General features: G+C 39.9%; 1 protein-coding gene across 3 annotated transcripts in view; it reads left to right on the top strand.

The window, feature by feature from the left end:
* ARHGAP15 (Rho GTPase activating protein 15) overlaps positions 1 to 14181 on the top strand; it is a 697929-nt gene that overhangs the window by 433213 nt on the left and 250535 nt on the right. For all 3 annotated transcript variants that reach the window (XM_070799862.1, XM_070799861.1, XM_070799863.1), the window contains one exon: positions 12073 to 12171. In XM_070799862.1, coding sequence (XP_070655963.1) covers positions 12073 to 12171 — 99 coding nt within the window. The remainder of the gene's footprint in view (positions 1 to 12072; positions 12172 to 14181) is intronic.

Raw genomic sequence — 14181 nt, 5'->3', positions numbered from 1 at the left:
AGGGACAAGGAGACCTAGTGTGTTGCAGTCCATGGGGTTGTAAAGAGTCAGACATGACTGGGTGACTGAACAGCAACATTATTGATTAACAATGTTGTGCTAGTTTCAGATATACAGCAAAATGATTCAGTTATAAATTACTTCTGTTGTTGTTCAGTCGCCCAAGTTCATGTCCATTGCATCGGTGATGCCATCCAGCCATCTCATCCTCTGACGCCCTCTTCTCCTTCTACCCTCAGTCTTTCCCAGCATTAGCGACTCTTCCTATGAGTCAACTGTTCGTCTCAGGTGACCAAAATACTGAAGTTTCAGCTTCAACCTCAGTCCTTCCAATGAGTATTCAGGGTTGATTTCCCTTAATATTGACTGGTTTTATCTCCTTGCTATCCAAAGGACTCTCAGGAGTCTTCTCCAGTTCAAAGGCATCAATTCTTTGGCACTTCACCTTCTTTATTACTTTTTACTCTTTAGTATTCTGCCTTCTAAAATTACTTTTGGTTCCCAGTAAATTCTTTGAGTTTCCTCCTACCCCCATCCTTTGACATCATTTGAATAAATTTTTCTTTGCTTAAGATAACCACAGTGCTTTTTCTTTTCTATTGTAGCCAAATCTTCAATGAATGTACCTCATTACCAAAATAACTGTCCAATGTGTGTATGTGTGTGTATGTGAATGTTTGAACAGTTCAGTTTTTTATTATTGTTTTCTCTTCCTCTCTTTATTTCATGTGTGTAGTTCTATGGGCTTTGTTTTTCTGCTTTAAAATTTACTAGAGTAGCTGCAACGAGCCTCTCTCCTGATAGCAGAATAACATCATTTTGAAAAGCATGTGGAGACTGTCTCCCCTGCATAAATGATGATAACACCGTCACATTATTTGAACATTTAACTGCCTCTATTGAGTAGTTTTCCTCGTAGTTTTGATTCATTTGGAATCTAACTGACAAAGATCCCATTACTGGCTGTTCTTTCCATAATTTGTCAAAAAATGTATAGCAGAGATGAGGGAGAATGAAGCTAATTTGTAATCTGGGAGACTTAACCTGGTTATGCTGATGAACTAACTAAATCGGTCAAAAGTTTGAGTGCTTAAAGATTAAAAACCACCATTCTCTAGTTAAACTCTAATTCATTATGTAAACAACATGCTTTGTAAGTGCAGTCATGTGGAAGGTCTATTTGTTTTTCTCACCAAAAGATGCTTTCAAAGAAAAATTACAGAAAATGGATTTTCTCCAACCAATGTGTTGCCTGCCACCCCTGGTACAAGCACTGAAGCAGGAGAACAAAGATGTAATGATCACACCAGCCAAGGCCATAGGCATGTGCAGAACATTCCAAAAATATTGGCACCCCTAGCAAGAGGTGTTTTCTAAATACAAAAAGTTGTTAAGAGAGGAAGAAAGGATTACCAGTGAGCCCACAGATGGAACTATAGGTGGGGAGCCGGGAACTCAGGGTTCCAGGACTGCTCCCTTTTTCGGAATGCCATAAGGAGGGGGAAAGCAGAAATAATCTTTAACGTTGTGCCAGGATAGCAGGCATGGGTGTTTAGAGGGCAAAAGCTAGGTCATCAGTGCTTGCCAGGAAAACAAAACACCTTCTTTCTTCCTCCCCCTTTCCGCACACAATTTCAAGATAGAAGGTTCTGTGGTTCAAACATGTTCCTATAATTTAATGGTCTTCCTTGGTGTATCAAACTCTGAAATCAGATTTACAGATGGGTGGCAATCCTACAATAACCCCTAAACTGTACAATGATGTCTTAGCTAAATCTCTATGATTTACTTCCTTAGCACTTTTGATTTTGCAAAGTCATTTCAAGTGTATCATCATCTCCTCCACGTTATATACTTCACCATGTAATGTTAAAAGCTCATGTTGCAGTCATTTTTTTTTTAAGTTGTAATTGATAGAAACTTGTTCAAACTGCAAACGTAAGAATGGAATTAATTGGACTACTTGCCTGAAAAGTCCAAGAGACGAGGATAGCTTCAACCATGACTGGACCTGTGGGCACAAAATGCTATCAAATCTTTATCTCCTCCATCCCTCAGCTCTCTTTTCCAATCTGTTGGCTTAATTCTCCAGTATGTTTTCCCAGAAGCTGGCAGCATAACTTCTAGAAGCTCAGACTTATATCCTTATAGTTTACCAATTCCTACAGAAAGAGGGCTCCTTTTTCCCAGTAGCACTTTAAAAAAAAAAAAAAAGCCCTCAGGATTTGTGAGACCAGATCCACTTGGATCATGTGTTCATATCTGAACACATGTTCATATCCCTGTGGCCAAGGGAAGAAGTGCATGTTTATTGCTAGAGCTGGAGCTGGTGGGGTCAGCACTACTCAAAACAAATGGCAGCAATATGAGAAAGTATCACCCCCATAGGAAAACCAGAGTGCTCTTACTGGAGGGTAGAAGCATCGTTCCAAGGCCAGCAAAACCAGTAGACATGCAACATACTCATCCTAACCAGCACCACCCATACCAGTGGGTCTCACTGAGTTATTTCCAATCCTGGCACCTTCTCCTCTGATTCTAAGTCCTCTTTTGGAACATTGTGGACAGTGCTATGTCCATGTTCTTGCCAAATTTGTTTGGCTGCATTAAACTGAAAGTGTCAGTGTTAGTCACTCAGTCAGGTCTGACTCTTTGTGGTTTTGTGGCCCCATGGACTATAGCCCGTCAGGCTCCTCTGTCCATGGGATTTTCCAGGCAAGAATACTAGAGTAGGCAGCCATTCCCTTCTCCAAGGGACCTTCTTGACCCAAGGATTGAACCCGGGTCTCCTGCATTACAGGCACATTCTTCACTGTTTGAGCCACCAGGGAAGCTCAGTGCCTTCTAATTCTAATGCACCCGATGGCAACCATATATGGTGCATCAGGTATATGGTATATTGGAGAAGGAAATGGCAACCCACTCCAGTGTTCTTGCCTGGAGAATCCCATGGACGGAGAAGCCTGGTAGGCTGCAGTCCATGGGGTCGCACAGAGTCGGACACGACTGAAGTGACTTAGCAGCAGCAGTATATGGTATATATATGACATCATATATAAGTATCAGGAAGTGAGGAGCTGAGGTGTCTCTGCTTCATTCACCTCCCTCTGCATATCCGTTTCTGTGCACACTCACTCACTGCACATAGCCATCTCGCCAAACGCCTCCCTTTGCCCCTCAGTGTCCCTGGAGCAGATAGTATCCCTGATACCACCTCAGACTGTAGCGTCCCAATTGTAAAACTTTTGGAGGGAAACTTGCACTGACCCGGCTTGGGCCACATGACAACCGTTAATTTAATCAGGTTTACCCAGAAGGTATGGGCTACCCTGTGGCTCAGATGGTAAAGAATCTGCCTGCAATGCAAGAGACCCGGGTTTGATCCCGGCGTCAGGAAGATCCCTGGAAAAGGGAATGTCTACCCACTCCAGTATTCTTGCCTGGAGAATTCCATGGACAGATGAGCCTGGTGGGTTACCATCCATGGGGTCACAGAGTGGGACTGGATTGAGCGACTAACACTTTCACTTTTTGTTTTAACCTGGAAGACTAGGTCCTTCTACAGAGCCTTACTGGGTAAGTGTAGCCACTTTAAAGTCAGGATATAAATGAGGTGATTATTTTTCTTTTTTACCTTTCTGGTAACCAGTGAAGGCAATCATTTCCCTCCTGTCTAATGAAGTTCAACATATATCAACTCTTTTTTCCCCAGAGCGCTGTTGGCAATATGGGAAGGGTTGTTTTCTCTCCCCATGAGGGATTGCCTGCACTTACCTGGACCACCCAGTAAGTGGCAGTAATGCACCTCCCCCACCTCTGGCCTCAGAACAACTGAAAGTAGCTAGGAGTGCCCCTCACCCTCTCTAGAGCATTCTGGCAATCAACAAATCAAAAATACCTTGCAATTGAAATGTTCTGTTCTCCACCCCACTCATAATCCCTCCCCAAATCCTGTCTTTCCTTATAATTAGTGAATCCTCATCACTAACCTGAAAAAAGTCTATTTGCTGTCTCTACTTCTCACCTTCCCTTCAAATCTTGACCAAAAGCCTCTGCTTTTCAGTTTCATTCTACAAAAGCCATTTTCCTTATGATCACCAATAACCTCTTAATTTCACCTTGATTTCTCATCAACATTCTGTTCTGAATTACCCATCCTAACTCCTAAATATCAACTCTCTCGATTCTTCTCCAAACCCTCAGGTTTCTGCATTTTAGTCTCCTTTAATCAAGCAAAAACTTAAATCCTCTTTGCCCAGTGAGTTAGCTCACCTCCTGCATCCTGTCTGCAAATCCGCAGAATCACTACATCTCTCCGTTGTCTGAGTTAGGTCCTTATCTTTTTTTTTTTTTTTCATCTAGAGCCTGATGGTTTGTACCTATGGGCAAATGACTCAGTATCTTTCTGCCTCAGTTTCCACTCCTATAAAATCAGGATGGTAATAGTGTCTACTACCAAAGTGTTACAATTACTATGACGATCAAGTAAGTTAGAATAAAGTACTTTGAACTTTGCCTGGCTTAATGCAATAAGTCTTTGCTATTATTAATAAACACCCTTATAATAGCACTAATTGCATCATATTATAATTGTGAGAACTATTCTTCCGCCCAGACTGTGGGAGATCATGCTTCATGCACCATTGCATCTTCAGGATGGAGTGCAATGTCTAGGCTACAGTGGGCATGTAGATAGTTATGAATATAATAGATAGTTATGAATGGATGTCAATCTTCAAATTCTTTACAGTGCTCAGCATATGGTAGGTGCTCATGAAATATTCACTGAATTGAATTAAATAGATTTGAATTGATCTGTAGAGAATACATAATAAGAAGTGCCATAATATAACATAAAACATAATGACTTTAAATTTTAAGGTGAGAGAAATTTCCTTTGAGTCTCTTCAAAGAGACTCAATCTTAGGATTGATTCTAAATGGATGTGTAATTCCACGTTCTAGCTAAATTTAGAATTTTTTCTCTATTTATTTGCTCCCCAGTTTTGGTTTCCATGTCCTATCAAGTCTCTTTGTTTTCATTCTCACAGCATAGCTTAGATCACCCAAACTCCAGTCTCCTGTTATCATTCTTTATCAGTAAGCTGTTGCTGTCTAACAAACAGAATCTCAGTGGCAAACAGCAAAAAGCACTTATTTTTCATGTGTCTGTGGCTTGAATGGACCGCTCTGCTTTACATTGTAGGTTTGACTGGACTTGTCTCCTCAATAAGGGTCAGCCTCAGTTCTGTGCTATATGTATTTACTCTGGAGCCCGGACTGAAGGGGCAGCTGCTACCCAGGTAAACCTTGATTCAGCAGTAACAGAGAAGCAAGCATAGAAGTCTGTAGCATGTCTGAAGACCTCAGTGTTGAACTGAAATACAGTCATTTCTACACAGGCTACATTGTCCAAAGTAATCATTTGGGCAAGCCCTCTATCAGTGAAATGAAGGAAATAAATGTCACCCACTCTAGTGAGTTTCACCACACAGTCAGATGGCAAAGGTAGTAAAAGTATAAATCTAATTCCGAGAAGAGGAGAAGAATGCTCAATGATGACTAAATTTACCACAAACCTATCCTGATTCTGGTCTTCATAACATCTGCATACGTAACCACATTAGCTTCTCAACAGATCTTTTGTGTTCAGTCTTCACCACGATCTGTTGCCCCGCAACCCCACCATTTGGTTATGAATATTTTGGTTACAGGTGATAGAATATCCAGTTAAAAATTGTTTATATTATCTCATATATAAGAAGTATAGAGAAAGTGTTTTAGGACAGGTTTAGAAGCTCAACAATATCACTGAGGTCTCAGGTCCTTGTAGCTTACTCTTGCCTGGAAAATCCCATGGACGGAGCCTGGTGGGCTGCAGTCCATGGGGTCGCCAAGAGTTGGACACTACTGAGCGACTCCCCTTTCACTTTTCACTTTCATGCATTGGAGAAGGAAATGGCAACCCACTCCAGTGTTCTTGCCTGGAGAATCCCAGGGACGGGGAAGCCTGGTGGGCTGCTGTCTGTGAGGTCACACAGAGTCGGACACAACTGAAGTGACTTAGCAGCAGCAGCAGCAGCTTTGGCTTGCAAACTTCTTGTCTCATGGTGACAAGATTGCAGCAGTAGCTCCAGGCATTGCAAAGTTGCACGTTGATGTTCATGAAGGAAAAAAGACAGAATGCTTTCATGTACCCCTCTCCTTTCATCAGGAAAAAAAAATTCTTTTTTAGTTTCCCAAGTCATATCCCCTTGCATTATACCAACCAGAACTCTCTAATTTTAAACTAACTAAATTTACATGATTGAAGGCCATAAGAGAAGGGACAACAGAGGATAGCGTCACCAACTCAATGGACATGCATTTGAGCAAGCTCTGGGAGTTGGTGATGGACAGGGAAGCCTGGTGTGCTGCAGTCCATGGGGTCACATAGAGTTGAACATGACTGAGCTTCTGAACTGAACTGAACTGAAAGCTACAAAGGAAGCAGAAGTCATTGGAGACCATTTGAACATCAGAATCTGTCTTATAAGTGGACTCTAAAATATGAAAGAAGTTGGGAGGGAAATGGCGTATGTATAACAAATCAGCCACATTTTCACGCTCTCAGATAAATGCCCACTTGACTTAATAGTTAAGACTCCGCATAACACAAACTTTATCTCCTCTTAAAGCTTCATACATGATCAGATCAGATCAGTCCCTCAGTCGTGTCCGACTCTTTGCGACCCCATGAATCACAGCACGCCAGGCCTCCCTGTCCATCACTATCTCCAGGAGTTCACTCAAACTCATATCCATCAAGTCAGTGATGCCATCCAGCCATGTCATCCTCAGTCGTCCCCTTCTCCTCCTGCCCCCAATCACTCCCAGCATCAGAGTCTTTTCCAATGAGTCAACTCTTTGCATGAGGTGGCCAAAGTACTGGAGTTTCAGCTTTAGCATCATTCCTTCCCAAGAAATCCCAGGGCTGATCTTCAGAATGGACTGACTGGATCTCCTTGCAGTCCAAGGGACTCGCAAGAGTCTTCTCCAACACCACAGTTCAAAAGCATCAATTCTTCGGTGCTCAGCCTTCTTCACAGTCCAACTCTCACATCCATACATAACCACAGGAAAAACCATAGCCTTGACTAGATGGACCTTTGTTGGCAAAGTAATGTCTCTGCTTTTGAATATGCTATCTAGGTTGGTCATAACTTTCCTTCCAAGGAGTAAGCATCTTTTAATTTCATGGCTGCAGTCACCATCTGCAGTGATTTTGGAGCCCAGAAAAATAAAGTCTGACACTGTTTCCACTGTTTCCCCATCTATTTCCCATGAAGTGATGGGACCGGATGCCATGATCTTCGTTTTCTGAATGTTGAGCTTTAAGCCAAGTTTTTCACTCTCCTCTTTCACTTTCATCAAGAGGCTTTTGAGTTCCTCTTCACTTTCTGCCATAAGGGCGGTGTCATCTGCATATCTGAGGTTATTGATATTTCTCCCGGCAATCTTGATTCCAGCTTGTGTTTCTTCCAGTCCAGCGTTTCTCCTGATGTACTCTGCATATAAGTTAAATAAGCAGGGTGACAATATACAGCCTTGACGAACTCCTTTTCCTATTTGGAATCAGTCTGTTGTTCCATGTCCAGTTCTAACTGTTGCTTCCTGACCTGCATACAAATTTCTCAAGAGGCAGATCAGGTGGTCTGGTATTCCCATCTCTTTCAGAATTTTCCACAGTTTCTTGTGATCCACACAGTTAAAGGCTCTGGCATAGTCAATAAAGCAGAAATAGATGCTTTTCTGGAACTCTCTTGCTTTTTCCATGATCCAGCAGATGTTGGCAATTTGATCTCTGGTTCCTCTGCCTTTTCTAAAACCAGCTTGAACATCAGGAAGTTCACGGTTCACATATTGCTGAAGCCTGGCTTGGATGAAGATTTCTCTAAATAAGAAAAAGTGTATGTTTCCCTTTGTACAATCACACCAAGATGATTCTTCTCATCACTCTCTCGTCGCTGATTGTTTACCTCTCCTTCATCCTCCCCAAATGCCCTGTTTGTTCTTTTCCTTACATCTCCAAGCTAAGTCTTACTTAATCTTGAGGACTCAGTTCTTCCCTGGGAAGTCTTCCATGAGTGCTCAAGGCTGTTCAGGTGCTCCTTCTAACATGTTCCCATTGGATCTGTGCTTCCTTGGGAATAGTATACTTCAGGATGACATGTTCTTTCTTATTTCCTTATATGACGTCGCCACTAGACAAGAAACTTTAGAGCATTGGAAAGGAGTCTTTGTTATTGTGCTATCAGTGCCTTTCCTAGCTCCTGACACAGAGCAGGCATTTAGGATTTCTTTTAAATAACAGAATGAGTGAAGGAGTAAATACAATAGAATATTTTCATCTTTTTCATATTCCTGTATCTACCTATCAGAAAAAAAAAGTAAAGAAAGAAACCTTTCTCCAGACTTTAGCATCATCTTCATTCAAGAATCTATCTTTCTTGAATGATCTCCATCCCATAAATCCTCCCCCAACCTCCCCCTTCCCACATACCACCTTTGCACTAAATGACAGAAAAAAACTTTATACTTTAGAACTTCTTTCTTTGCACGAAGTACTTTTTGTGATACCTGCTATATATTCTATTTATTATTTATTAACAGAATATTTCTGTTAGCCCTACAATATTATAAGCTTCTTGATATATTTATCACAACCTAATATGCCTACTCATTGCTTCAACTATAGAGGATACTTGGTACATATTTCTGAAATTTATTTGAATCATGACTATCATTAAAAGATTTTATTCTGTATAAAAATGCTTCCTTTCTGTAATCTCTGACCAGTTTAAATGATCAAATCTGAAGTTCTGGATTATTTTTCTTAAATAATATTTTATGTTATTCTTTCTTATGTTGGTGACTTACTGTTTCTGAATGAATCTTTGTTACTAGACCAGATATTCAAAGCAAATATTCATGATTATTTCCCACTTCTCTACATTATGTTGATGTGTGTTTTGAGCTTGTCTTCTTTCTGTCTCTTGGACAAAAACTCACATTTCCACATTAAATTGCATTATTAGTGCTCTAGCCTTAACTTGCTGAGTTGTTCTCAACTCAAGCCATCACCTTTCCTAAGAAATTGATGACAATCGTGATTTCCTTGAAGTCTCACCACAATCTGTGTTGACTATCCCTTTGAATAACATATCATTTACCATTCTATTACGCTGCATCTTATATTTTCCCCCACTTACGCTAAAAACATAAAGAGATAGAAATACCAGACCACTTTACCTGACTCCTGAGAAACCTGTATGCAGGTCAAGAAGCAACAGTTAGAACCAGACATGAAACAACAGACTGGTTCAAAATTGGTAGAGGAGCACATCAAGGCTGTATATTGTCACCTTGCTTATTTAACTTAAATGCAGATTACATCATGAGAAATGCTGGGCTGGATGCAGCAGAAGCTGGAATCAAGATTGCCAGGAGAAATATCAATAATCTCAGATATGCAGATGACACCACCCTTATGGCAGAAAGCAAAGAGAAACTAAAGAGCCTCTTGATGAAGGTGAAAGAGGAGAATGAAAAGGCTGGCTTAAAACTCAGCATTCAAAAAATGAAGATCATTTCATCTGGTCCCATCACTTCATGGGAAATAGATGGGGAAACAATGGAAACAGTGACAGACTTTATTTTCTTGGGCTCCAAAATCAGTGCAGATGGTGAGTGTAGCCATGAAATTAAAAAAGGCTTACTCCTTGGAAGAAAAGCTATGGCAAATCTAGAGAGCATGTTAAAAAGCAGACATTATTTTGCTGACAGAGGTCCATATAGTCAAAGCTATGGTTTTTCCAGTAGTCATGTATGGGTGTGAGAGTTCGACCATAAAGAAGGCTGAGCACCAAAGAATTGATGTTTTTGAACTGTCGTGTTGGAGAAGACTCTTGAGAATCCTTTGGACTGCACGGAGCTCAAACCAGTCAATCCTAAAGGAAATCAATCCTGAATATTAATTGTAAGGACTGATGCTGAAGGTGAAGCTCCAATACTTGGGTGGCCTGATGCGGAGAACTGACTCATTAGAAAAGATCCTGATGCTGGGAAAGATTGAAGACAGGAGGAGAAGGGAATGAAGAGGATGAGCTGATTGGATGGCATCACTGACTCAGTGGACATGAGTTTGAGTAAATTCCAGGAAATGGTGAAGGACAGGGAAGCCTGGCGTGCTGTAGTCCACAGGGTCACAAAGAGTCGGACATGACCGAGGGACTGAACAACAAACAGCAACCGTGCTAAAAATATGTTTTACATTTTTGAAAACTTCTACTGATGAAAAAGATGATGTCTTATAGTCAATAATTCAATAAATATTTACTGAACTTCTAGTATTTTCCAAAGAGTGTCGAGTTACTGGGAATTCAGTAATAAAGAAAATAGGAATAGCCCTTATTCTCTTGGGTTTTGCATTCTAAGCAAGGAGAGCAACTAACCAGTAAACATATCAATGTAATATGTCAGATGGAGTAAAGTGCTCTAAGAAAAGTAAGCTGTGGGCAGCATGAAGATCTGTTATCAGCAGGGCTTGCCAGTTTTTTTAAAGGTGGATAGGAAAGGCTACAATAAGAGGGTGACATTTGATCACCTGGATAATTGATTTCCACACAGAGGAAATAATAAGTTCAAATTCCCTGAGGCAAAAGTGTGCTTGGCGTGGACAAGAATCAGTGATGCAGACAGAGTGGCAGCAGCGAGTGATGAGCAGAGAGAGGAGAGAGGAAGCAAATGAAGTCAGTTAATTGGTGGAAAGTCAGTTGTTTACTGCCTTGGAGGTGATGTCAAGGAATTAGATTTCATTGCATGCGAGATGGAAAGTCCTTGAACCTACTAAATATTTGTTTCATTGTCAATAATCAACATCTCTGCTGTTTAAAAAGATTCCGGAAATGGATGGTGGTGATGGTTGCACAACAGTGCACATGTACTTAATGCCACTAAACTGGACACACAAAAGTGGTTAAAATGGTAAATTGAACACCATGGACCCAAAACTGTGCTTGACTGAAAGAACAGTATAAGCAATGCAGCACTCGAGAATCTGCTTTGAGAATACATTCCATATATTATAAGTGAAAATACACAATGCAAGGTAGCATAAATCATGTTCCAAATGAGAGAGCTAGGCTAGAATTTCACACAGTGTTCTCGGAAACATTAGTCTGGAGAGATGCCCTTTGAAATAAAAGGATCTTACTCAAATATGTTTGGTAACTGGCGCGTCCTTCAGTCCTGCCTGGAGATTCCCAGTGCACATTGGCATAACACGGGCTCTGAAAATAAGTACACATGAAAGAAACCTGTTTAACTTTGTTTAACCCAGTGTTGCTAAATCATTTTGATTACAGGCTTTCCCCCTCAAATCGCCTATTAACATCCTGAGAAACTGGTATTCCAAAGAATCTATGTTACAGGAGACATAAAGCTGAGATAAGAGTTCCGGATAGAGTTTGTGGAGAAAGAACCATTTGAGCTGAGCCCTAAAAGAAAAGGGATACTTAGATTAGAGGAAGGGCAAATTCAAGGCAGGAGAAATGTGAAAACATTCACTTCAAGGTAAATCTTCTGGAACTTGCTTTTTTCAGATATCATTGTGCCATTGAATGAATCTAAATATACTAACAACATCATAATTTTGATGACTGTTGATAAACTTCTTCTCAAACACTGAGACACCAATTCACTAGGATTCATTAATTCATCGAAGTTTTCTTAATTCCTAGTCATTATTTTATAGACAGCGAAATTAAGCCCAGAGAGACTATAACTTACTCAGTCATCCCTGCCTAATCGATGGCAGAGTGTTCATTTTCTTTCTCTAGGGCCAGAGTCCTGTTCCATAAAGGAGGGAGCTATGGTCCTTGCATGTCTGCAACAGACACTTTGGAATTAAAGCCAAAAATCGATTCCAATGCAAGATGCAGATTTCATCATTCAGTGGATATGGAAACAGAATCAAATTAAAGAACAACGCAAGCTTGGATTTTAATGAAGCTCATCTTTGTTTCTTTTGCAGATCAAATTTTTGGCTCTCATCTGCACACACTGTGTGAACGTGAAAAGTCCACAGTTCCACGGTTTGTAAAGCAGTGCATTGAAGCTGTCGAAAAAAGAGGTGGGTAACTGAACGTACAGCCATTCCCCCAATACTGCACCCTCTACACAACCAATGCTCACATTAACAGCACCACTTGATTTGTCTGGAAAGCCATGCAATTAAAACCTGACTGTTGCTAATCAGTTAAGAGGATCAAGTTTCTTATTAACTCCAGTTTGTTTTCACAGTAGGGACATCAATAATTCCCACTAATGTTCTTTTTTTTAATATTTTGCTGTCTGACATGTTGTTGATTCAATTGCAAACTTCTGTTTTCCCGCCAGTGATAAAACATTCATAAAATATCAGTACTCACAGTGTTAGAACCCTCCTAACATTCAGGCTGGTAGACGTTGTGCCAGAACAAATTTTGGTAAGCCCCCATTACCCAATAGTGCTCCTACTTGTAAACGGTGATGTTCCATCTTCCACATGTATCTGTTCAGCACAGAATACGCCTAACTAGTTTTGCTGGAACAATTAACAGACACACCTCCAGTGTTAAGATGACCTTTGATTCCTATATTTCAACATTCTAATTTTCGTCTGAAATGATCTCATCTTACTGAGGGGAACAAAGCAAAACCCAATTGACTCATTATTTCTAAGGTAGTCTATCTGTAGGGTGTTTTTCCTTCAGACTCTGACTTCATTCATTCAAGGTCATTTTCCCTGGAAGATACACCACAGTAGATGCAGAATCTCAAAAACTATATTGTATAAAAATATGAAGCTTCATCACCATCTGTTACAAGTTTACAACATATTCCCAGGATCTAGGGGGATATATATCATGTAAAAGATGGAGGTGTTTTCAGAAAAAGAATTGGTGAATCTATTCCCCTTTTCAGCTCCCAGTCTCTTAAAACAGTAGAACCAAGGGAAGAAATCTTTACCAAGTTATCTGCTAGGGAAAAGCCATTTTAATTCTCTCAATGTTACCTGGCTTTATTATAGAAACATAATAAAAATGGTCTGCAATTTCCAACTCCTGGAAATTCATACTTGAATTATACTGTAAGGACAGCCTTGGGATCCTATTATTCCCATATCAGTAGGGAATGAGAGAATAACAAGAAGGGGACAAGTGGGTAGAGAAAGTGTGTAAAGTGAGCAGCTTTGGGGAAAAGCATATCAACACATCAGAGAGCTGAGCTGAGAGTTCAGAGAGAGAATAGAAAATAGTAAAAGCAGAATAAACACAAGGAGAGGTATTTGTGAGGAGTGGAATCAATTGGAGTTTAGAGAGAAAAGTCCTTTTATTGCATGTTACAATCTCATGTAATTGTGTGAGTACGTATTTTAGGAATAAATATTATTTAATAAATACTTAGAGCCAAATGGATCACTGAAAATATTATAATGTTATTATTGCCAATAGTTAAATTATCATCATTTTCTGGAAATCTTCACTCACTTATAAATACTCAGTATTGACAGTGTAAGCACTGTCATATTAGAACAAAAATCCAAATAGGACTTTGGGGGAAGCTGTGCATAATAAGATGTGTGCACATTTTAAAAAGGATTTTATACCTCTCTTTTTCTGTATATACCCCAGGCAAAATGAAAACCCTGCTAGACACAGTCTTGTGGCATGCAGATATCATGGTATTGCAGAATTGAAAATGCCTATAAATAGAAACTATATGTTTTGTCCATGGCATTTTATTGGTGATTTTTAATAAAATAAAACCATGTTTTTGCTGACAGGGGCAATCATATTTGGCCTTAAATTTCATCGTCCCAATGTTTTCTCTTAAAATGAATTTGTAGATTCAGCACTAGATAGGCCCTAATCACATATAATGATTATTAATATAATTCCTAAATGTTTTAATGAAACAAAGACTACAATTCCGTAAAGCAGCAGATAATTCAAAGCATTTTGGCAATATCAGCTTAAAGGAACTCTATGGAAATGTTCAACAAAACTCAAAGGCACAAAAACCTCTCACAAGATTTACAAGTGTGTGCTGTTGATTATATTTTTCTATGATCATTTTGTTGAATTAATATTCTTACATT

This window comes from Bos indicus, chromosome 2 (assembly GCF_029378745.1).
Source record: "Bos indicus isolate NIAB-ARS_2022 breed Sahiwal x Tharparkar chromosome 2, NIAB-ARS_B.indTharparkar_mat_pri_1.0, whole genome shotgun sequence".
Classification (NCBI taxonomy): Eukaryota; Metazoa; Chordata; class Mammalia; order Artiodactyla; family Bovidae; genus Bos; species Bos indicus.
Note: the sequence above shows the minus strand (reverse complement) of the source record. Positions and strands in the feature narration are given on the sequence as shown.